The 24,337-nt window shown below is 45.2% G+C and overlaps 1 protein-coding gene across 10 annotated transcripts in view; it reads right to left on the reverse strand.

The window, feature by feature from the left end:
- Positions 1 to 867: 867 nt before the first annotated feature.
- Positions 868 to 24,337, reverse strand: part of HELZ (helicase with zinc finger) — a 182,608-nt gene continuing 159,138 nt past the window's right edge. For all 10 annotated transcript variants that reach the window (XM_051825839.3, XM_089316769.1, XM_089316768.1 and 7 more), the window contains 2 exons: positions 13,239 to 13,491; positions 868 to 8,630 (listed from right to left, as the gene is read on the reverse strand). In XM_051825839.3, the coding sequence (XP_051681799.3) occupies positions 8,299 to 8,630; positions 13,239 to 13,491 (585 nt within the window). In that variant the 3' untranslated portion in view covers positions 868 to 8,298. The remainder of the gene's footprint in view (positions 8,631 to 13,238; positions 13,492 to 24,337) is intronic.

Consider the following 24,337-nt stretch of genomic DNA (forward strand, 5'->3'; position numbering starts at 1 on the left):
CGTGGGGAGCAGGCAGCTCATGGAATCTGCCAGGTGCATTTGGTTTCTATGGAGTGGTTTTCGCTCCAAAATCCAGACAAGATTTGTGTCATCTCACACCAATCCAACTCAGAGAGAGCAAGACACCTAACTTAAAAACGGACTCACTGGGATGAATACAAATCTCCAACTGTCCTTAACGGAAGTCTGACTCCCCCCATCCACTTAGACCCGCGCACTTTAAGCACTGTGTAATTCAAGCTAATTCATGGTGCCGCGTGACGAGGAGGTGAAAAATGAAATACCCGGGGCACACACAAAGCATTGCGTGACCTGCCAGTGCTTCTCAAATCACATCAGGGCAGACGCGAGACTCCTTCGCCGACAAAAGCAAGGCAGTTTTCTGCCCGGCCAGCGTTTTCTTTACAATGGCTGAATTAATACTTGTCACACACCACGGAGACGTGTGTTATTATACTTACATAAAGTGTGGATATAAAGTAGCCGTAGGAGTTCTTAAATGAAGTGTGGGCCCCACCCGCCCAGCAGTTAGCGATCGTGTGACTGTGCGGGGTCCACCACGATCCCCGTTTTTCCTTCCTCACATCCAAGCTGAATGAGTCTGAAAAGCGCTCATTTTCTCAGTGGCACTGGTGGTCTTTAAACCTTCGGGTAACCTCGCAGGCCTCTGGCCTTTACCACTGCTGAAGTTTGGGGGCTTAAGTCCCACAGTTCGGGCAAGCAGAGTGGCACCACGACGCATCGCCAGTGAGTTTTCGGTTTCCCGCTGTGTATCAGGAGGGAAGTCAGAGCCCTACCTCTGTCAGACTTAAAAAGCACAAGGAAGCAGAGACCGAAGCATTCACACATAATAAACCAAGGGCCAAATTATTAAAAAGGCATTTTATTATAAATACATTTTAGTTGTAGCAGTAAAATACATCTTGTGTTACCATGAGTCTTTTAGAACAAAAGAACTTCACTGAGACAATGGCCACACTGTAGGAACTGTAGACCCCCAAACTGAAAACTTGCTCTAAGGAACCAAGGAGCTAAAGTAATCCCAAAACTAAGTTAGGAAAGAGCATGACAGAGAAAGGAGGAAAATCAACACCCTAGAGAGTAGCTTTGGGGTTATTTAACGGTACAAAGTCATTTTCACTTTTAACAATAAACTCTTTTAGGTATTAGAGCCTCTCAGATGAGGTATCATTCACTGCAAAGAAAAAAAGTTATAATTCTGCCATAAATTATGCTAACTTAGACAGCTATGCAGCTGGTACTCCGAAGAGATGGGCACTGACCACTCCACTTTCCACGGCTTCCCTTAGGAAAGACTTCCCAAGGAAGCCCCAGGATGCATTTGCTAAGTCACTCATCCCATGCGATTAGCTGAGGAGTTAAAGAACTGTTAACAGTGGCATCTCGGAAGCATTTCAGAAAGAACCCTGGTCGCTAGCAACAGGGCCCTTTCATACAATGCAGCACTCACGACCTCCAGCATGCAGAGAAGTGTTCTCATTGCCGTATTTACCTAGGACACAACTATCACGCATAACCAGTACCTTCATGGGTTTCAAAGAAATCTGATGACTGGCACAGAAACTTGGATACAGTACATGATGTCCAGAATGTCACATAAACGCATTACAGGAGCAGGCGTGCTCTGGGTATACGAAAATCCAGGACCTTCCCTCTGGACTGGGTGGGGCAGGAAGGGGCGGGAATGCTGAGCAACACTCGCAGCTGTCACTCTGGGACCTCAACCTGAACAGCAGAGCCCTCTGACCCACAAGGAGACACAAAAAGGTCTTTGCAAAAAAAGTGTCAGTGACTCAAAGCCCCCAGCAGCGGGGGCTGCGCTGAGCACGCCGACGGCGCTCAGGAAGGGTCTCCCGCCTTCTCAGGGGGACGTCCTGTGCTTCAGGAACCCCAAGGCCCAACGCTTGATGACTGCAGCAGGCATGTCGCGGCACCCAAGCCATTCCAGTTCTAACACCTTACAAACCAAAGGCCATTTTCCTAGTATCTCAGTAAATTCCAAGCCAACCTAAAACCAGAAGCAGAGCCCAATACTCCCCACAGTCTGGGGTGAATATTAGGACAACAAAGACAACACACACATTTAAAAGTAGCCAAAGACCTGTCAGATTTATCAGATTTTAGGCAGTTTCTTTCTCAAAAATAATTTGTTCATACATGTGCACCTATAATTTATGAATAATTCATGCTGGGTAGGCAGTAGACTCCCCTATATTGTTTTGCAAACATATACAGACTTTTTAAAGGTAGCAAAGTAATTAGAGACAATTACATTTTCTGCCACATCACCACTTCAGGCTCTCCCTAACACCTGCTGGCACGGCACAGAATTCAAAGTAACTTGGTGAACCTGAGAAACTCATCTCTTGAAAAGCAAATCCTGTGCCTTCACCCCACCCCAAGACACCCCAAAAAGCTGCACAATACCTTCTTCGGGGATTCTATTGTTTTGGATGGTCCTTGTGACTGCCAGCATAGGACAGAGACTCCCCTGCTGAGAGCCTCACGTGCCTGGGGCATTCAGACGGCTTCTCTCCACCACGCTCCTCTGCATGTGCACAGGTCATTGAGACGGACCCTGAGCACGCCACACACACACGGCGTCCAGCCCACAGCCCAGGCAGCAGGGCACAGAAATCAAACTCCCCTCCACTAGGAATGCTTTCACCCCATGTGGAAGAGCGGCACGGAGCCCAGCAGTGGTGAGGGACAGGAAGGGCCAGCAGTCAGGCCAAAGGCATTGAGCTCTTCCTCCAGGAATATTGCACGCATGGCCTCGGGATTAGCAAAGTGTCTCCAAAGCCCTGGTTTGCACACCAAGTAAACTGACGCACGAGGAAGATTTGCAGACTTGCTTCTAGACCAGTGGTTCTCAGACCAGCAGGGAGGGCGTGGAGGGGGAACTTTCCAGAAAAGCAAATGGACCGGCTGCAGCCCAGAGCTAGAAACTCTGGGGGCTGCAGGCCAGCAACTGGTACTTTAAGGAGACCTTGAGGTAATTCTGCCGCTGGCTAACATCTGAGAACCACTGCTCTATGCTGCTCTCAACTCAGAACTCTTAGAACAGGGCCCATCTGTAAGGGGACGCTACTCTTGTCACTTCTGCAATTTGCCACCCTTTCCCCTTTATGTTTCAGACATCAGGGGGGAAAGGTACTAACAAAACGAAAGTCCTTTCATAAAATCACAGATTTCTTAAAAGGGAATATCGATTTCCCCTCCTATACACAGTTCTAAGGCAGGCAATCACATGCTAGAATGCAAAATCAAATATAGAACAGACCTCATATATGAGGTAGAAATAGCTAAAAAGACTCCCCAAGAACATAATGAAAATTTCATAATATTGTTTAATGAACTCATAGAATTATATAAAACTTACTATGCTTTATGCTTAATATTTGTACCAAAATAAAATCTCTGTGTTGAAGAAACTGCAAACAAAGTCTGGTCTAATACTCTGATTACTAAAACTATTAAGGACACAAACGCTGTCTGGGTTTTCTCCACACTTGAGTTTCAGGCTACCCCTGTACGACTGGGTTTGGGATTCAACCACAGTTCACATGTCTAAGTCTAGATTCTTCTATCAGGTCCCTCTCTTCAAAACATCTGAGAGACCCTGGTGATTATATCCTTAAAGTTCATTCCAAAGTAGGTATTTTGGGTGGGCTCAAAAATGTTCAATGTTACGTCAAAACAGCTTTTGGAGCTGCTTAATGATAGTCTACTGGAAAGTGATAACATAACGCCATTTTCTGAGTGTGTTCTTATAAAAGTGTAAAACATAAGACCTTGCCACTGCGGCCATAAAACCCTAGTGTCACAGGGCTGAGGGTGGCAGGAGGGAAGGCAGCAGCTTCCCTGTGGAGTTTCAGCAAAGGAGCGCCCACCCTCACGCAGACACGAGTGTGAGAGGCCTACAGCAACAGGCACACTGGACACTAGCGTGCACCCAGTCCTTCCAAATGACGTCTCTATGATACGTGACGGGCACGCCCAGGTGGCACTTGGAACAAGAGATCATGGCGAGAACATCGCCCATTGTTTCTGATCGCTAGGTAGTCTGAATGCAGCTCGGGGGGCAGAGCAGAGACAGAGCAGGGGCCTGAAGACTCTGACCCTGCCCACTGGGAGAACGCACAGGGTGGTGGTGGGAACCGTTAGTGAGAAACAACACCTGGGCAACACAAAGGACAAAGGACTACCTTTGAGGAGCTGTGGGGACAAAGGCTGGCTGGCCGCAGTAACGTTTCATAGCAGCAATGTGGGTCTCTCAATGTATTTAAAGTTCTAACCTTGTATTTTTATAGTCCTCTTAAAGAAGAGTCCATGACGAGGCATGCTGTAAACGCTGTCTCTTTTTCAACACCTGTCTCCATAAACCTAATGTTCTCAGTGACAATAGCTGGAATACTAAAGTTTACCCTGAAGCTGTTTTTCACACCTGACTCTTAGCCAAGGTGGCTTTCTCTAGCCACAGCGGCGGTGAGAGATGCATTCTTTGATGTTGATAGCTTTCCCTTCAAGATAAGAAATATAAAACAAAAGCTGCTACACTAGGGAAACATAAGACTCTATTAATAACCTCAAAGTTCCTCCGATGCAGTTGGCTTTCTCAGCCACTTCAATGCCTCCAACCAAAGGGAACGATTTTCGCGACAGGTCTGGGAGATCGCTGTGTTTAATTAGGAAGCCTCTCTTCAGAAGGAGTTCTACCTCCTTTCTTGTTCTGCTGTTCTTCCACCTGAAAAGACCAGGCGATGTTGACGCCAGACCTGAACCGACTCGAGATTCTCTGATTCTAACAAAGTCACACTAAGCACTTTGTTACTAGATTTAGCAAAATGACCTCTGTGCGAGGAAAGGAAAATTAAGGTCATGTTAGCTTACATGGCCAATAACTAACTATTGATGACCCAAGAACAAAGCTCTGCTACAACAATGTGGAAAGTATATGCCAAAACGGCAACCAAAACCCCCTTTAAAAGCATGGCAGGAGCAGGTGGTCAGCCTGGTGCTGAAGGAGCCCGCACCCCACACTGGAGGGCCTGGGTCCGGGGCCTGGCTCTGGCTCAGATTCCAGTTTCTTGCAGGGCAGACTGTGGGAAGCAAGTGATGGCTCAGATCACTGGGTTCCCGCCACCCACCACAAAGACTGGGATTGCGTTCCTGTCTCCTGGCTTCACCCTGGCCCAACCCTGGCCATTTGTGGGCATTTCAGAAGTGAGCCAGTACATGGGAGATCTCTCTTTCTCTCTGCCTGCCTATCAAATAAAAGAACAGAAAAAGAAAACCACACCAGAAGATTTCCATATTATACTGAACGAAGTTCTTCAAATCTTAGCATTTTTAGATTAGAAAAAAATAACAACTTAGCATGAATACTCTACAAACTCAAAAGAATGTCTTTAAGGTTAAAAAAAAAAGTAGCACTGAAATTAAAAAGTGAAATGAACAAAAAAGTTCTTGCAAAAAAATTAAGGAAACTTCAGAGTGCTATAAAGAACAAAGACGCAGAAAGACATCAAGGGAGCAATTAACCTCACTTAGAAGAAATCTCTTCTGGAAGAAAAGGAAGTTGGTAATAATTGGTATTATTTGAGAATTATCATCAATTTTTCTTTAGAAATATATATAGAAGAATCCTATCTGAGCTCTAAGGTTGAACCCATTATATAAAATGTGAAATAAGGTACGTTTTGTTAAGTTTGATGTATGGGTTCTTGCCAATACTACCCACATAATACCCAAAGAGCATAAAGTACCCAGAAGCCATGTTGCATTCCAATGGAGGCTTCCTACACAGCAGGGACTTGCTCAAAACCACTGCGGGATACCGTGACTCTGTATCCGATTCCTAAAAGCACGGCTCTAGAAGAATGGCACCAGGAAATGCTGAGAAATCCAGAATCCAGAAAGAGTAACAGACAGAAACAACGATGGACTCCTTGACTGGCTACGGAAACAACAGATGAGAAGCTCAGAGCCGAGCAGAGCGGAGCAGGGACCAGTAAGGAGCTATTACTATCTAGTGTTGCAAAAACACGGGCTGAGAATGAGGCTGTCCTGCCGCCCTGACACCTTCCTTATCTAAAACGGCCACCTTCCATCAGGGTATTTATACAAGGTACTCCCTGCCTAGATACATGTAACTGAAAACCTGATTTTGTTTTTAAAGGCTCAAGTATGGGAAACAGAAAGTTCAGTCACAACCTACAGCACGGGTTTGCCTGACCGCTCTTGGCCATATGATTCTTGTCTTCAGAGTACGAGAAGCTTCTGAACGTTCCTTTAGCTTGTGTTGCAGTTCTGTAAGTGAGGAGTCTTCATCAAGTTCATGGACAATGTGCACTATGAAAAAGCACCATCCAGGGATTTCAAAATTTTGGTGCATCAAAATGAACTTATTGTTTGATGCCATTTTTCCACTAACCTTTGTGAATTACCTTCGTATCTGGAGGTGGGAGGGGATCAGTTACTTATTGTAGACGTCCCACCATCAGGAGACCCACGCCTGGGGTTTTGTCATGGACCTGGAAACACACAGGCCTAGGGCAGATGTTTTTCTTCTGACTACAGTTAGGCAGAGCAACATCTCTCACAGCTACCTGGGGTTCTCCAGACACACACAGATCTCGTGTCCCGAAACGCCGGAGGGGCTGCGGCTGGCCCACGGGAACTGGGCTCCAGTCGCAGGAGGAACGGGAGCTGTTCCTCTGCCCCTGCCACTTTCCACGTGGTCTGAACACTGGGCTCTGAGTGGAGGAGGGCCTACCAAAAGGCAGCCTTCCAAATCTCAGTGTTTGCGTGGACCATGAGGAAGGCTGGCTTCTTCAAGTGTTGCCCAGCCTCAACTTCCCCAAAAGAAGGGAAGATGAGAGGGGGTTTCCAGCTCTCTGAAACACAAAAGCAGTACTAACGGGCCAGGAAAGTGGCAGGGACACGCACCGTTTCACGTGTGTCAAGATCACGCGATGTACGAGGTAAACATTTTCCTCTGGATTTTCCCAAAGTTCACTCAAAACAATTTTGAGGCTGCAGAATATTTAAGATAGCTATTTCAATTTTATATTTTAGTACAAGTTCAATAATGGTATTTTAAGAAGAATCGAAGACTTGAGAAACAAGGGTAGCTTTTTTGCCCCAGATTTCAATGAATTTTGATATATTTTTGACAAACACTGCATTTCTTCTTTAATGATGTTCCTCAAACAAAACAGCTAGCAAAATATTTGAATTGCCATGTATAATGTCACATTTTAATGTAAACATCAAATAAGGTACCAAAATTTTTTACTGGAGGAAGAAAAAAAAAAAAAACCCCAAACCTTAAAGCGGCACAATTTTTGATACCAGTGGAGGAGGAAGGAAAGCCGGGTTACACACATTTACACATGCATAGTGAGGAAAAACAAAGAGGATTTTACTAAATTCACGCATTTTTTTTTAAAATAGTTATCAAGTCTACTAAGCACCAACAATCCTAAAAATTTTTCAGCTTCATGATTTGTTTAAAAAAAAAAACACACTATCAAATTAACATTAAAAACAAGCTTGAAGTACAGCTTGTCCAAAAAATAACTAAGGATGCCACTGTTTTTTTGCGTGTGTGTCTCAAAAAATCAGTGGCATGTGAAATACACCTGCAAAGAATGCCTTGGACTCTATCCTGCGGTGGGTGGAGGCTACGACAGTACGCGCACACAGTCTAAAACCGTCAAAGTCTTAGAGTGCAGCATCCTGTCACAAAAAAAAAAAAAAAAAAAAGCTGATAAAACTTAAAAGTATTTAGAAGATGCTGCCCCTTTATTTTAAAAAATTTTAAATGAATTTAAGCAAAAATAACATACATTTGTACATCAACTGGCCATTTCTGGTACAGAAACCCAGCATGTGGTAATATTATTGAATAAATGTAAATGCTACTTACAATTTTTTTTCTTTTTAAATACATTTTAGACAAACTTTTTTTCTTTTTTTTTAATAGTTGCACAATTAACCTCTTAGCTGCTAGCTTGATGCAAACATATGTAACCATACACAAATTTAAAAATATTTTTTATTCTACATAAAAGCTGTCAAAATTCTGACTCACATCAAAAAATGCAAAATAATGGAATATACTTTTAAAAAATTAGTTGCAAGTCTAGCAGCAAAGCAATTAAGTGAGGACATGTCGGGTAGTAAAACAAAGGGAACGGTGCGTCTACGGGGAGTCCCACTACCTTACCTCTACCGGTACAAACGCAAGCCCTCCCGGCAAGAAACCAGCGCCTATTTAAAGTAGGAGTAGAAGCCGTTGCCGCCCGACGCGCTGCCCAGGCTCAGTTCCTGGAACAGGGACAGCGGGTCGCTGCTCTTCTTGGCCTGCTCGGGCGGCGGCCGCGGCTTGGGCGGGGCGCGCAGGGCACTGGCGTAGGACATGGCCGGCTTGCTGGCCGCCGCGCTCTGCGGGCCGCCGCCCGCCGCCTCGGCCACCTGCTTGTGCGGCAGCAGCGGCGGGAACTGGCCGAGGTGCTGCAGCACGCTGTAGTTGAAGGGGCTGGACACCTCGAGGCTCTCGGGCTCGGCTGGCTCCTCGGGGGGCTTGGCGGGCTTGGGCGGAGCTGCAAGCAGGAACAGGAACAGGAATGGGGTTAGAGCCGGCCCTCACAGGGGTCCCTGCTGTCCCCTCTCGCCATGCTGCGGTGCCATGGCCACCACATGCACAACACCTGCCACAGGCTGCGACCTTAACCCATGTGACCACATGGCTCTCACAGCCACTGCACACACCACGGGCACAGCACACGTGACCAGACTGCTTTCACACTCCAACACAATGTGTGAACACAACACTTCTAAGTCTGAGCTCTCTTACACACACTCCCTACCACCGTGGAACTGGGAAAGTTAATAGATGAGCATTCAAAGTCAAGCGAAGGCTTGCAGAGAAACAAGCTAATTTGTATTATTGTACACTTTGATGTTTACTTTTTTAAAGATTTATTTATTATTTATTCGAAAGTCAGAGTCACACAGAAGGAAAGGCAGAGAGAGAGAGAGGTCTTCCACCCACTGGTTCACTCCCCAGATGGTTGCAACAGCTGGAGCTGTACCCATCTAAAGTCAGAAGCTTCCTCTGGGTCTCCCACGTGGGTGCAGGGGCCCAAGGACCTGGGCCATCTTCTACTTTTCCAGGCCATAGCAGAGAGCTGGATTGGAAGTGGAGCAGCCAGGACTTGAAATGGCGCCCACATGGGATGCCGGGACAGCAGGTGGTGGCTTTATCTGCGACGCCACAGCGCTGGCCCCTACTTCGATGTTTATTACAGCAACTGCTCACAGCTTGTCAACAGGAACACATTCTTTCTCAAATAAAAAGTAAGAACATATGCAGTCACTGGGTCAAAAATACTTTTCTCACTAATCCAAGTAACAGTAGGGCTGGGCTCCATTTGTTTAAAAATGCTACCCTTCCTTGTGATATAGTGAGTAAGCAGGAAGAAAGGTGGGAAAAACAGCTGCAAGCCATTTCACATTGGGTGTGGTGGGTAAAGTCGATGCCTGTGATGCTGGCATCCTCTATGGATGCTGGTTCCAGTCCCAGCTGCTCCACTTCTGACCCAGCTCCCTGCTGATGGCCTGGGAAAAGCAGCGGAAGAAGGCCCAAGTGTTTGAGTCCCTGTCACCCACACGGCTTCAGCCTGGTCCAGCCCTGGCTGTTTCCATCATCTGGGGAGTGAACTGGGGGACAGAGGAGCTTTCTCTGTTTCTCCTTCTCTAATTCTTCCAAAATAAATAAGTCAATCTTAAAAACAACAACAACAACACTTCACATTTCCTATAATATGCCTCTTTCAAAGCTAAAATTTGGCTTCACCCTTCCTAACCCATTTTATTACCCATTAAGCCATAGCTTGTTTTGAAACAACTTCTTTTGTTACCATTTTTTAAAGAATTTACATAACAGCATATTGGATTATAAACATTTCTCCCAAAAGAGTGTGTGTGTATGTCTGTCTGTGTATGTGTGTGTGTGTGTGTGTGTGTGTGTGTGTGAGAGAGAGAGAGAGAGAGAGAGAGAGAGAGAGAGAGGAATGAGCCAAGGAGGAAGGACAGAGGAAGGAGGGAGAGACAAATTGAGACCTTTTGCTGGGTTATGTGGAGTCAAGGCACCATGCAACACAACGCCAGTTAGAGATACACGGATGAGGGGAGCGACTGGACGATGTGCAGAGAAAAGTGCAACAAAGGCGCAGGTGCACAGACGGATTCACAGGGCCCCCGAGACAGCTGCCGGATGACCCCACGTGGTCTCTGAGAGCTCACTCTGGGCAGGCAGTTTCCTGCTGTGCACTTTACATGGGTGGTACATGCCCACCAGAGAACCATCTGGCTCTGCCATGAATCCAGTCGGCCTGTCCAGACCTTGCTTCCAATATAATTCTTTTCCCCCTAGCTAGCGTGGGTCAGCTTCTGCTTCCTGCAGTCAGATATAGCTTAGGACAATTACCAAAATAGAGAGAAGTAAGACATTTCTTTCTTTTGATCCTTAATAAGGTTGCTCTATCCTGGAATTCAAAACAAGTGAAAAAACAGAAGCCATAGGAAGCTTTCAAACCCAAGTCACAGTGGTTTACTCCCCTAAGCATCCTGGGAATGCATGATGGGCGCTAGTTGGTTCCCTATTACAAAGATTAAAAGAATTTTCATATCAGAAACACAGCTGTCCAACACTAGAATCTAGGGGTTATGTTGAAAATCTCTGTTTTTGGTCTTAAAATTTTATTTATTCAACCTATTATTTTAATTCATAAAATTGTTCAAGTGGTTGGCATTGTGGTGTAGCAGGTAAAGCCGCTGCCTGCAATGCTAACATCCCATATGGGCGCCGGTTTGAGTCCCAGCTGCTCCACTTCCAATCCAGCTCCCTGGTACTGTTCTTGGGCACCTGTATCCACGTGGGATACTGGGAGGAAGCTCCTGGATCCAGGTTTCAGTCTGGCCTAGCCCTGGCCATCAAAGCCATTTCAGTGGCTGGAAGACCTCTCTCTCTCTGTCTGTCTCTCTCTATTTAATTCTGCCTTTCAAATAAATAAATCTTAAAAAAACCTCAAAGTTATTCTAAACCACTTATCGTTCTGGTGCATCTCTCCCTTTTCCCTTTAAATGTCACTAATCTCTTTTAAATTTCAAATCGATGCAACAACAGAAAGTTTTCTTTAAGCTCAAGAAGGAAACCTCAGACTTCTGAAAGAAGTCCTGTGCTAATGACTTTTCCCTCCCATGCACCACCTACTGCATTTCTCTACAAAACAAACATCTGATGAGCAAGAAGTGGGCTTTAGAACATCAGCAATTTTGAATTAATTTTTTACATTTAACTGTTAACTTTCAACTAAAAAATACAATTTGTCTTCTAGCAATGACAAAAATAATCATCTTATGTTTTCAGAAAAAATAACCATATAAGTAACATAACTTTCAGGAACTTTCTTATCTATCAGCTCAGATCAGATTTTATTTTTAAAGATTTATTTATTTATTTGAGAGGCGGAGTTACAGACAGAGAGCGAGAGAGACAGAGAGAGAGGTCTTCCATCCTCTGGTTTACTCCCAAAATGGCTGCAACAGCTGGAGCCAGACTGATCCGAGCTGGGCCAATCCAAAGCCAGGAACCAAGTGCTTTTTCCAGGCAGGTCTCCCACATGGATACAGGGGTCCAGGCACTTGGGCCATCTTCCCCTGCTTTCCCAGGCCATGGCAGAGAGCTGGATAGCAAGAAGAGCAGCTGGGACTCGACCAGGCCCATATGGGATGCTGGCACCGCAGGTGGAAGCTTAACCTGCTATGCCACAGAGCCGGCCCCAGATGAGATTTTTTTTTATTTTAGCCAAAAACTATTCTAAAACTTAGGTGAGGGCAAAGAATAAAGAAAAATGACGTTATCTTTAAAATAAATTATAAGAAATAAAACCAACAAAAAGTAACAATTATCATCACTGATTTGTAACTTTCATGTTCTCAGGAAATTCAAATATGATATCATGTGTGCATACATGTCAGATCTTAAAAATGACAAAGCTTCTCTGGGCAAACACAGCAATGCACACACAGTCGGCGCTGGGAACAAAAGCAAAGTCCTGTAAACGGTTTTTGCCATGCCAGGTCTATTGTTCTAAAAATGTGCCGAGAGGGCACATGGTCAAAAATGGTCAGTTACAGAAATGACAGGCTCACATCTGAAGATGTGAACAAGATTAATTTCAAATACAAAAGTGGTGCTACTGGGACAGAAATTCACCACATAGGGGCCATCGCCTGCAGCACCTGAATCCCATGTGGGCGCCAGTTCAAGTCCCAGCTGCTCCACTTCTGATCCAGCTCTCTGCTGTGGCCTGGGAAAGCAGTAGAAGATGGCCCAAGTGCCTGGGCCCCTGCACCTGTGTGGGAGAGCTGGAGGAAGCTCCTGGCTCCTGGTTATGGATTGGCACAGCTCCGGCCACTGCGGTCATCTGGGAAATGAACTGACGGATGGAAGACCTCTCTCTCTCTCTGCCTCTGCTTCTCTGTAACTCCGCCTTTCAAATAAATAAATAAATCTTTGGAAAAAAAAAAAACACAGTCATTCATGTTCCAAGCTAGAGAGGAGGGCTTTACACTTCTCACATCACAGTGAAGTCCTGAGTGCCCTGTCCTACTCCGTTTTTATTCTTCAGCCATTGCATTCTCAGTTCATTAGAACATCAGGAATAAACACAGGATTTCAAAACCCCAGAATGTTACACTTTGCAGGTCTTTCTCGTGGCCAAACTCTATAATATAGCAAAACTGTCAATACTCGCTTGACAACAAACCCTTAGAAACTGATACTGACCTAACCAACTTCCACCCTAACCCTGAAGAGAAAAAAACAAAGCAGAAACAGCAAACTTCTCCCAAGCAAAGGTGACTCTATCTATTTACAAACAGATCTGAAGTTCCACTATTGTTTTCATTCAATCACAGGTCAAAGTGATCTAAAGGATCTGTGTCCGAATCCGGACGAATCCACTTCCAGACCATAAAGACGACACCAATACAATCCTATACGAATACCCAGGCCAGAGGTACACTTATGAGCTACCAGCGCTCAGCTTGATTCAGAGACAACAATGAAAGCGAAGAGTGGGGTGGCGGAAGAACTGCACAGAAGGAGCTCTGGCAACCCCACCCCTGCCACTCGGCCTTACCTATCAACTCTCTGGGCTGGGTTGTCCTGCTGGATCCATTGCACGGAATGTTCTGGTAGGGGGCAGATGAGGTGGCGTTGACCCAGGACTCCGGGGAAGAGAAGTTGAGAGAAGCTGGGTTAGCATGGTCCTGGAGCTCTCTGCACGGAGCCAGACTGTCCCGGGGGGCGCTTCCTTCTTCAGAACAAGGCTGGACTGAGCTAGATGAGATTCTTCTTTGGTACAAGGGCCGACCGGGGCCTCTGGGCTCATACTGCACAGGGAGAAAGGATGTTTGTCATTCAGTGCACCTTAACCCATAGCGCTCCCCCAGCTTTTCACTCCAGAAAAATCTATGAAGTAGCCAGTCTCAAGAAGACTCTGTGACTATGAAACTCTCCGCCTCCAACTGCCCACCCCACATAAAGAAAGGCAGCCTGAGCTTGGACACGGCATCAGCAGTCCAGGCTAAAATAAAAACCCAGCACGTGTGTGATGATTTCTGCCTGCAAAACATGGGAGTGGAAGAGCTGGGTCAGCTCTGGAGTTCCACTGCTATTTTAGGTAACGGTAGACTAAGAGCAGTACCAAGGAGCACATTTACTCAAAATCGAGTGGCACAGCCAGCTTCAACAGTCCTCGTCTCTAGACTGAGTTCTTGGTCCTAAGCCTTCACAACTCGCCAACCGATGCTTTTCTTAGACTTGGTGGCAAGAGATGATTCCTCTTCAATGCACGTGTCTTTAGCAATCTTCAGTCGACACAGAAGACTCCTTGGCTTCCTCTGAAAACTCCTTTTCAGAGCACCTCATCGTGGTAGAGAGCAGAACAGTGGGTACCAGCAGTGGGGGGGGGGGGGGGTGATGGCTAACAGGCACAGGGGTGCAGGTGGACAGGAGGAATAACGTCTGATGTTGCATAGCTCAGTACAGTGACTATGATTGACAATGACTGTGTACTTTAGAGTAGCCAGCAAAGAGAATTCTGAATGCTCTCAATGCAAAGACTTGATAAATATTTGAGATGATGGATGGACCTGATCTGTACTCATTATATACATGTACTGAAGTATCACACTATACCCCATCAATATGTATTCTATTAATATTCTATTAAAAAAAATAAATAAATACAGGCAGACATTTGGCACAGCAATTAAGACACTGTTGGAGATGCCCACATCCTATCTGGAGTGCCTGGGTTCAAGTCCCTGCTCTGCTTCCAATTCTAGCTTCCTGATAATGTGCACCCTGGGACATAGCAGGTGACGGCTCGAGTGGAATCTGGATGGAGCTCCTGGCTCCTAGCTTTGGCCTAGTCCAGCTCCTACTGTTGTGGCCACTTGGGAAAAGAACCCCCAGATGGGAGGAGCTCTGTGTTCTCTTTCAAATAAATACAAATAAATAAATGGAATTTGAAAGTCACTTATTTTTTTTTTTTACAGATAGAGTTAGACAGGGGGGGGGGGGGGAGGAGGTCTTCCTTCCGTTGGTTCACCCCCCATATGGCCACTATGGCCAGAACTACGCCGATCCGAAGCCAGAGCCAGGTCTTCTTCCTGGTCCCCCATGTGGGTGCAGGGCCCAAGCACTTGGGCCATCCTCCACTGCCTTCCTGGGCCACAGCAGAGAGCTGGACTGGAAGAGGAGCAACTGGGACTAGAACCCGGCGCCCATATGGGATGCTGGCACCGCAGGTGGAGGATTAACCAAGTGAGCCACGGCGCCAGCCCAAAAGTCACTTATATGTTTGAAATCCTATTAACAGGAACTGGCATTATGGTGCAGTGGGTTAAGTCATCACCTGTGACACTGGCTTCCCGTGTGGATGCCAGTTCCAGTCGCAGCTGCTCCACTTCTAATCCAGCTCCCTGCTAATGCACCTGGGAAAGCAGCAGGAGATGGCCCAGGTGCTTGGGCCTCTGCATCCATGTGGGAGACCTGAATGTGAAGCTGCTGGCTCCTGGCTTTGGCCTGGCTCAGCCCTGGCTATTGTGGCCATTTGGGGAGTGAAACAGAAGATGGAAGACCTCTCTCCCTCTCTGTCTATAACTCTGTCTTTCAAATAAACAAATCTTAAAAAAAAAAAAAAAAAAAAAAAAAAAGAGGTAATCATTTAAGCAAAAAAAAAAAATATCCATTTGGCAGTTATTTCAAGATTTGTTATACATCCAAACGCCTCCCGATCTGTTCTCGTCTGGTTCTGGCAACCAGTTCCAATGCTGGGGTAGCGAGCGGTAGCGGGAAGACCTCAGGTCCGCCTTTTACCAGCAGCGCCACCTTGGGCAATTCACCTCTTGGAAACTCCGCCGATAAAGCGAGTTACCCACAGCCTCCAGCCCATAGGATTCTTGAGAGGATGAGTCGGGTGTGCACAGCACATACAGCACTTCCTGGCACCCGGGAAGGGCCTGCTGCTACACAACCACGTCGATGTCGCACAAAGGAGTTCCTGCCTAGACTGCACTCTGCTATTCAGCTGGCGGTCAATTACCATCCTGAGGACTCTTTCTCTTAGTATTACTGTTAGCAACAATTGGAAATCCAAGAAACAGAGGCTGGATTAAGAAGAAAAGGGCCAGCAATGGCTCAGCACAGTGACAGCAGGACTTTCCTGGAAACGGAAGACAGCACAAACAGGACTGCCAGGCCAGTTTGTTCCGGGGAGGAGGTACACAGCGGGTGTAAACATCGAGAGTGGTGGTCAGACCCTATGGAACCAGGGAAGGGAGCAGGTGTGGACTGGCTGCCCTTGTGCAGAGAGGCGGGGAAGGGGCAGCAGAGCGACTCTCTCACGGCAGAGCTGGGAGTGTCCAGGCTGTGCCTGCATCTCCACGGCTCAGCCTCCGACAGCAGTTCTGCCACCTGTGCTGTGCCTTCCCCAGCTTTGTGCATTCTCTGTCTCTCAGTATCAGACCCAACTCATCTTTGCTTTAAATGCAGCCTCTTCACCTCCCCCACCGGTCAAATCCTCGGACTTCCATCCTGGTTTTCTCTAGCATTAACTGTCCTAATTACTTTAGTGGCAGCTATGAATTCTATCAGCATAACTGAACTTTCTTTATCTGGGCCATTTAACTAAGGTACGAGTCCTTATGAGTCCATATGAGGTCTGCAAAATCATTTGGTCTGGCCCTGCCAAGGCAACCACCAGCAAGACTCAAAAAATACAATATAGCGGGTTAATTGGAAAGTTGATCATTTTGCATGGCCTGCAAATAATGTTATAATAATATCTCAGTGGCCCCAGCAGAGAAACGGTTCCCACGCCTGGAGTAGAAGAACCAGCCTTCACACACTGTGCTGTTGTCTGTACTGAACTAACCCCGAAGGTTGCACCATGGCTGCCTGGGCAGTGTCCTCAGCAAGGTGTGTAACAAAGTCAATTAGCTCTTTACACACACACACACAGAAGTATGATCTATTAATCTGAAAGGCAGAGTGACAGAGAGAGAGACAGACCCACAACAGCCAGGGCTGAGCCAGGACCTAGGAACTCCATCCTGTTCTTCCACAGGGATAGCAGGTGTCTACTGCTTTCCCAGATACGTTGGCAGGAAACTGGATCGGAAGCAGGGCACCCAAGACTCGAACCCGCACCCGGATATGGGATGCTGGCATCACAAGCGCCGACAGCTTCCTCCGTAGCACCACCCTGCCAGCCCTGACCATTAGCTCCTCATGGACATGATTGGTTTCTTTCCTCTGAGTGGTCAGTCCCATCACAGTTTGCAGGGGATCACATTCTAAAGCCTTTACTTGTGAATACGGAAAAGTATACAACTCATGTCAGGTGTGGCTTCAGAAACAGCAGGTTCTAATGACCAAGTCTCCCAGAGACAGCACGGAATGTGTGCATATCAATTTCACACACTAACTTCATGAGCTCCTCTTCACTAAATATGTAACATAAACCAGTAGTAGAAAACATTTTTTTTGGCAACAGACATATTAACCACAAGGCTTAAAAGAGGAAAACCAAAAATCAGAAAGAAAAAGAAGGCTGATCTAAGAGGAGATAAAGCTCAGTTGAACTTCATAGAAAACGTGTATCGTTTCTGGCTTCCAAATTGAAATTCTAAAGAAACCACTCACATCGGCATGCACAATAGGATCTGGGTAAGAATAGTATAATGTAGTGCTAACAGTTCCTAAGAAGTATTGACAGAGATGAATGTGTAGGTGAAATACGAAATTCAATTTCAAACTGCATTATGAATATGATTGATCCTTTATGTCAGAAAGAGAACAGAAACTTGAAATTTTTAAATGCTGTTTAAGTTATATAAAGATTATACATATTTAAAAGGTCTACTGGTACACCTACTTCATACCACACAGTCGAAGGTAAATGTGAGAAAAAACGATTTGCTGCTTTGGAATCTGGCCCCAAAGGTAATTCTGCGCACAAGTAGAGAAATCTTGATGGCAAATGAATAAAGTGGTTTATTCCTATAAATTACATGCTAGCAGTTTTGTTGCTGTCAGCATACAGATCCCGCACCAGTTGGTTTTGTCAGATCTCCACCACAGTTCTGCGTTTCTCTTTGAGCTGTCATAAATGACATTAGCTTTTCTATTTTGCTTTTCAATTGCACACTGCTAGTACAAAGAAGTGTGATTGATTTTTCTGCATTCACTTTATATCCTGTGACTTTGTTAAACACATACAGATTTTTTAATAGAATCAAAACTATAGGGTTTTAAATATATATATATATATATATATATTTACTTATTTAAAAGGCAGAGTTAAAGAGAGATAAAAGGAGAGACAGAGATCTTCCATCTGTTAGGAGCCAGGAGCTTCTTTCTGGTCTCCCACATGGGGAGCCAGGGGCCAAACCACTTGGCTACTCTCTGCTGCTTTCCCAGGCACAATAGCAGGGCGCTGGATCTGAAGTGGAGCAGCTGGGACTTGAATTAGTGGCCATATGGGATGCTGGCACTGCAGATGGTGGCTTAACCTGCTGCATCACAGAGCTGGCATGAAGGTTTTTTTTGCTTTTGTTGGTCTGTTGTTCTTTTGAGAGGCAGAGAGATGAACAACAAAGCGAGATAAACAGAGAGCTCCCATCTCTATTCCCTCAAATGCCCTTACTAACTGGAGTCGGGAGCCAGAAATGCATTTTGTGTGGGTGGCAGGGATCCAATCACTTGAGCCACTGGTGGCAGACTGGACCAGGAGTCGGAGCTGGGAATTGAACTCAGACACTCCAAGGTGGGAGCCGGCATCTTAACTGCTAGGTCTGCTCCAGTTAAGGATTTGTTGGTTTGGGTTTTGGGGCAGATTTCTCAGGGTTTTTGTTTTGGTTTGTTTGTTTTCCTATATCAATAGTTTTATTTCTTCTGTATCAATTGCTCTGCCTTTGATTTCTTTGCTTTACCATACTGGCTAAGCTTTCCGGGGCAATGCTGAACAGGAGTGTAGAGTAGACACCTTGCCATGCTCCTAATCTTAGAGAGAAGCAAGATGGCAGCCGCAGGATTTTTATAAAGTTTCCTTCTATTTGCCAGGAGTTTTTCTTATGAATATACATAATAGTTGGTCAAAATGTGTGGGTTTTGGGTTTTTGTTTGGGGGTTATTTTTCACATCCAATGATATGATCTTGTGATTTTTACTCTTTACACTGTTGGTATGATGGATGACATTGGTTTTCAAATACCGCACCAGCCGTGCATTCCTGGAACAAGCATTGCATGGTCATGATGTATGAACTCTTCTTACGTATTGCTGAATCCAATTTACTCGTGTTCTGTTGAGGATACTGGCCTTGAGGTTCACAGAAATCAGCTTTTGGTCTGCTCTTTTTGTGCTGTCTTCAGTTTTTGGTATGCAGTAATTCTGGCCATCGGACAATAAACTGAGAGACATTCCCTCACCTTCTATTCTCCAGAAAATGATGTACAAACTGGTGGTTTTAGTCCTTACGCTGGGAGGAACTCAGCAGCGTGACCGTCTGGCCTGCAGATTTCTCTTTTGGAAGGTTTTAACTACAGATTCAATTCCCTTAACAGTTCTGAGTATTCGCATGCCATCCATTTCATCTCTAGTGAGGGCCTACGGTTGGCAACATTCACACAAGTGATCCATTTCCCTGTGGGTTTGCATCCTCCTTCTGGAGGTCTGCAGGGATACCCCTCTCTCATTCCTGACATCAGTAGCTGTGTCTTTGTTATCAACCTTGCTAAATATTTATCAAAGAACCAACTGTTTAAGTCTCATTTATTCTCCTCTACTTTTTATTATTCCCTGCCTGCTGGCTAATTTTATTTTGCTATTCCTTTCCTAATTTTATAGGACAGAAGTTAGATTATTGATTTGACACCTTTTCTTTTTTTATATTTTTTCAAGATTTACTTATATATTTTTAAAGTCAGAGTTACAGAGAGAAAGGGAGAGACAAAGAGAAGGATTTTCCGTTCACTGGTTTACTCCCGAGGTAGCCACAACCGCCAGCACTGGGCCAGGTGGAAGCCAGGAGCCAGGAGCTCATCCGGGTCTCGCACGTGGGCAGCAGGGACCCAAGCACTTGGGCCTTCCTCCACCGCTTTTCTCAGGCCATTAGCCGGAAGCTGGGTCGGAAGTGGAGAGCTGGGACATGACTGGTGCCCATATGGGATGCTGGCGTCACAGGCAGCGGCTTCACCCTCTATGCCACATGCCGGCCCTTACTTCTTTCCTAATATAAACGTTTAATGCTATAAAAATGCCCTTGGCACTGCTCTAGCCCATCACACAACTTCCGAATGACTATATTTTCATTTTCATTCAGTTCAAAGTATTTCCAGTATTTCTAACAGCTCTCACTGGTCAAACACAGAATGAGCTGTCAAAAATATTATGACTACAAGAAACTGAAAACGCAAATACTTAATGATACCTGACTTCTAATGATATTGAAAGAGAAAACAAGAGGGGAAAGGAAGCCTCACTGAGGCCTGCTAAGGCACAGATTCCTTACTCTGAAAACTGACTGATAATGGCAAGAATCTATCCTACTTTTCTATATAAACAGTATTCTAGGTAGTAATCAGATATTCATGAGGAAAAGATCTCCTTAATAGATGAGAAATAAACACAGAAGGAACTGAAGGCGGTTTTAAATCACCATTTTCCCACCTCTAATGAAATGACAGATCTGAGCAACAATCTCCCTTTGCTGTGGAACTCTGAAAGGTTACTGGTGAATGGGACTGATATCATCTCACCAATGATACACCACAATCAAAACTGAACATCTCTAAAGTGGAAAAAGACAGGTACTATGTACAACTTTCCTCATATGCATATAAAACATATACATTTATTTGAAATTACATTAAATACCATTCGGTAATTTCTCATCAAAACATTCTGTTTTTCCATGTAATGAAAACTCTTATTTTTTCTTTTAAGATTTCTTTTATTTATTTGAAAGGCAGTGAGGGAGAGAAAGAGAGAAAGATATCCTCCATCCACTGGCTAACTCCTCAAATGGCTGCAACTCCCCAAAAGGGCTGGGCCAGGCCAAAGCCTGGAGTTTCTCCCTGGTCTCCCACATGCGTGCAGGGGCCAAAGCACTTGGGCCATCCTCTGCTGCTTTCCCAGGTGCATTAGCAGGGAGCTGAATCAAAAGTGGAGCAGCTGAGACACAAACCAGTGCCCACATGGGATACCGGCATCACAGGCAGTGGCTTAATCCACTCTGCCACAACACTGTCCCCACAAAACCTGTTATTATTTTTTAAAAAAAAGAGATTTATTTATTTATTTATTTGAAAGGCAGGGTTACAGAGAGGCAAAGGCAGAGAGAGAGAAAGAGAGGAAGATCTTCCATCTGCTGCTTCATTCTCCAAATGGCCAAAACAGACGGAACTGCGCCAATCCGAAGCCAGGACCCAGCTTCTTCTGGGTCTCCCACACAGGTGCAGGGGCCCAAACACTTGGGCCATCTTCAACTGCTTTCCCAGGCCATAGCAGAGAGCTGGATAGGAAATGGAACAGCCGGGTCTCGAACTGGCACCCATATACGATGCCAGCACTTCAAGCGATGGCTTTACCCGCTATACCACAGTGCTGGCCCCTTTTAACATTAGATTTAAGTTGCATTTTTTCCCTTCAGTTAATGAAAATAGTCTATTTAAATAGTCTTCCAAAGATCTGAAGAAGTTTTGGACTATACAAACTCTCCTGGGGTCTACTAACTCCTTTCAATTTAGCTCCCCCTAAGACAATCATCTAAGCTTAAAGCAATGTGCTGTAGTTTGATAGAGAGGCAAAGAGTTACTCAAAGAAAATAGGATGAAGGGAAGACAGGAATATCACTGTAAGATTAGAAACAAGCAACACTAACGAGTTAGCCAACGTGTGCTGGCTAAGCTGTAGTTTGCAACAACAATACCTTTGGGTTCATGTGATATGAACTATTGAAAAGCCCTTGATAAAGTATAAAATGATATGTTATTTTTGTTTGTTTGTTTTTGCTTGTTTAAAACATGACTCCCAAGTAATAGTGTAAGTTGGCCCAGAACTCCACAGACATACACAAGTACAACAATCAAGGCCAGGATGCTGGCCGTCAACAGAAGACACATTTCTGGAATGCACAGGGGCAGGTAGAGGAACAGCTTCCCTGTGTGCAGTTCCACAGAGGCCGGGCTCTCAGAAGCACCCGCCACGATGGAGACAAAAGGAGGATAAGGGACAAAGTCAGTTTGTGCAGGGAGCAGTCGGGTCCAACTACACTCCTCCCGTAACCACAGTGTGCCACTGCCAGCCACACCCCTACAGTACAGGCCAAAAATAGGGAGCCCGACAACGGCTGAGAAGGGTGCAGGCCTCCGGAGGGCTTTGAGCACCAGCAAGTCCCCAGGGAAAGGCCCCCCCAGGCCCCGAGTCCTCTGACAATATACTAAGTCGCCTGCCTGAGGTATTTTGGGGTAATAATGCAAAACTGACGAATACTAAGAGTACACTAAAATAAATGTGATTTTACAGCAAGGTGCATTACAATCAATTTAGGTCAAAATAAAGAAAAATACCATTTGAAGCATCTCACAGGCAAGGGCACTGATAATTTGCAAATAGTATTCTCCCACCAAGCAATGTTCGCCTTCCCATAGCCAAACATGAAGCAACAGAGGAGAAACAGAATGAATGCACGATCACATCTCCGAGAGAAACATCGGATTCACTGCTTGACATCCTGAACTACTTCGACTCTGTCTGGCTCCTGTTTATTCTCTTAGATACAGAAACAGTCAAACTAGCATTGAGAGAGCATGACATTCTCTCTAATGAGAAAATTGTCAGTTTGGGTAAGAAATACAATAGTTCACAGTAAAAGTTTATTCTTCAACCCAAAACTATTTGCATGTTCTCCATAAAATCCTAATTACCACAATGAAATAAATTTTTCAGCTTCTGAATAAAATGCAATGCCTTTTTGTTTTACTGGTCCAGAATATTGAGAAATTAAGCACATTGCTTAATCTTCTGATAGTTGAGATCCCAAAATTTACAGAGTACTCCAAACACTTCGCAGATACCATCGGCTAGATTTCAAAACTCAAGAATTCTAAAGCGAACCATCTCCCTTTCTCCCTACTTACCAACCATGCTGAAAGGGAAGACTATATACCACTGAGGGTTTAAGCCTTTGTTCCCAGAACATAATTTTTCTTCCCCATCATAGCAAGTTTTGTTTCCTAGTTCCCAGGAGTCAACTTTGCTCTTGTGAAAGAATTGACGACTCAGATACAACAACGGACTAGAAGCCAGAAGTCTCGGCTCCACTTCAATTTTAAACAGCTGCTGAAGCTGTCACTCCTGTAACAGCTCTTGTGCCTCAGTTTCCTTTTGTAAGAGTTACATGATTTTCAAGGCCCTGGCCAGTTGCAAAGCTCCAGGATTTATTTTAAAGTGTTCAATAAATCAGTCTTTGTCAATGAGAATTATTTTAACTTTTTATTTTTAAAATGTCCAAACATAATCTATCAGCAACTTTGACAACCAACAAAAACTTGGCATACTTGCTAAAATACTCCAAGTGAAAGATGACAAATCCAAGCTTATTTAAGTACTTAAAATTCAGAACACTACAGACATTGCTAAGTACAAAAATTCAGATTCTCGACCCTGACCCTGACTCCACGCAAAGGGAAATTTATTTATTTGGAAGACAGAGTTACAGAGAAAGGTAAAAACAAAGAGGGAGCAAGAGAGAGACAGAGATCTTCCATCCGTTGGTTCACTCCCCAAATGGCCACAACGACAGGGGCTGGGCCAGGCTGAAGCCAGGATCCAGGAGCTTCTTTGGGGTCTCCCACCTGGGTACAGGGGCCCTAGTATCTGGCCCACCCTCCATTGCCTTCAAAGGGAAATTTCTATGCAGTGAGTTGAAAGTCCAGGGCCCTCACACAAAAACTTCAGAAAAAGATCTTGCATTTGCAAAATAAAAGCATTTCTGACATTTCCACCCACAGCTTTCTGCTGGCCTTGCTGCGCCCCAGGCAGCTTTACATACACAGATTACACTTTTCTTCCATGGTTCCTGTTTCTTGACCTGTGTTTTGGTTTCCTGATGCTTCTGCCTGGTTCTCAGTTTTCTGTGCTGAGTATTGTGGTTTGAATGTCCCCACCAAAACCTGGGCTGAAATTTAGGTCCCGCTGTGAGGTCTGAGGAGGGCAGAAACCTCAGCAAATCCAGCATCTGCCAGAGGCACTCTGGGTAGGCCACAAGAGCGAGGCGAGGCCTCGAAGCTGTGGCCCCAATCCAACAGGGCTGTGTCCACACAGGAAGAGGCGGGGAGACCTCTGCGGCCTCCAGACTCCTCAGAGTCCCTTGGGGCAGGAGGGGCCTCATCAGACTAGCCACGTGGCCCTGAACTTCCCAGCCTTCAGAACTGCGAGCCAATAAAGCTTTTTCTTGATAAATGATGTAATTGGTACTGTCCAGTAACAGCCACACAGAATGGACTATGACAGCAGGATTATTCCTTCTACGTCCATCTCCTGCCAATTGCAGTGTTCCTTTAGTTTTAGATGACAATTCTATTCAAGGACCAACACTCAGGTTTAATTTTAGAGTCCTTGGGCCTTAACTAAGTTCACTGTTATTGCTTAAAGACTCAGCAA

This window comes from Oryctolagus cuniculus, chromosome 17 (assembly GCF_051225735.1).
Source record: "Oryctolagus cuniculus isolate XC-2025 breed Fujian yellow rabbit chromosome 17, ASM5122573v1, whole genome shotgun sequence".
Taxonomy (NCBI): domain Eukaryota; kingdom Metazoa; phylum Chordata; class Mammalia; order Lagomorpha; family Leporidae; genus Oryctolagus; species Oryctolagus cuniculus.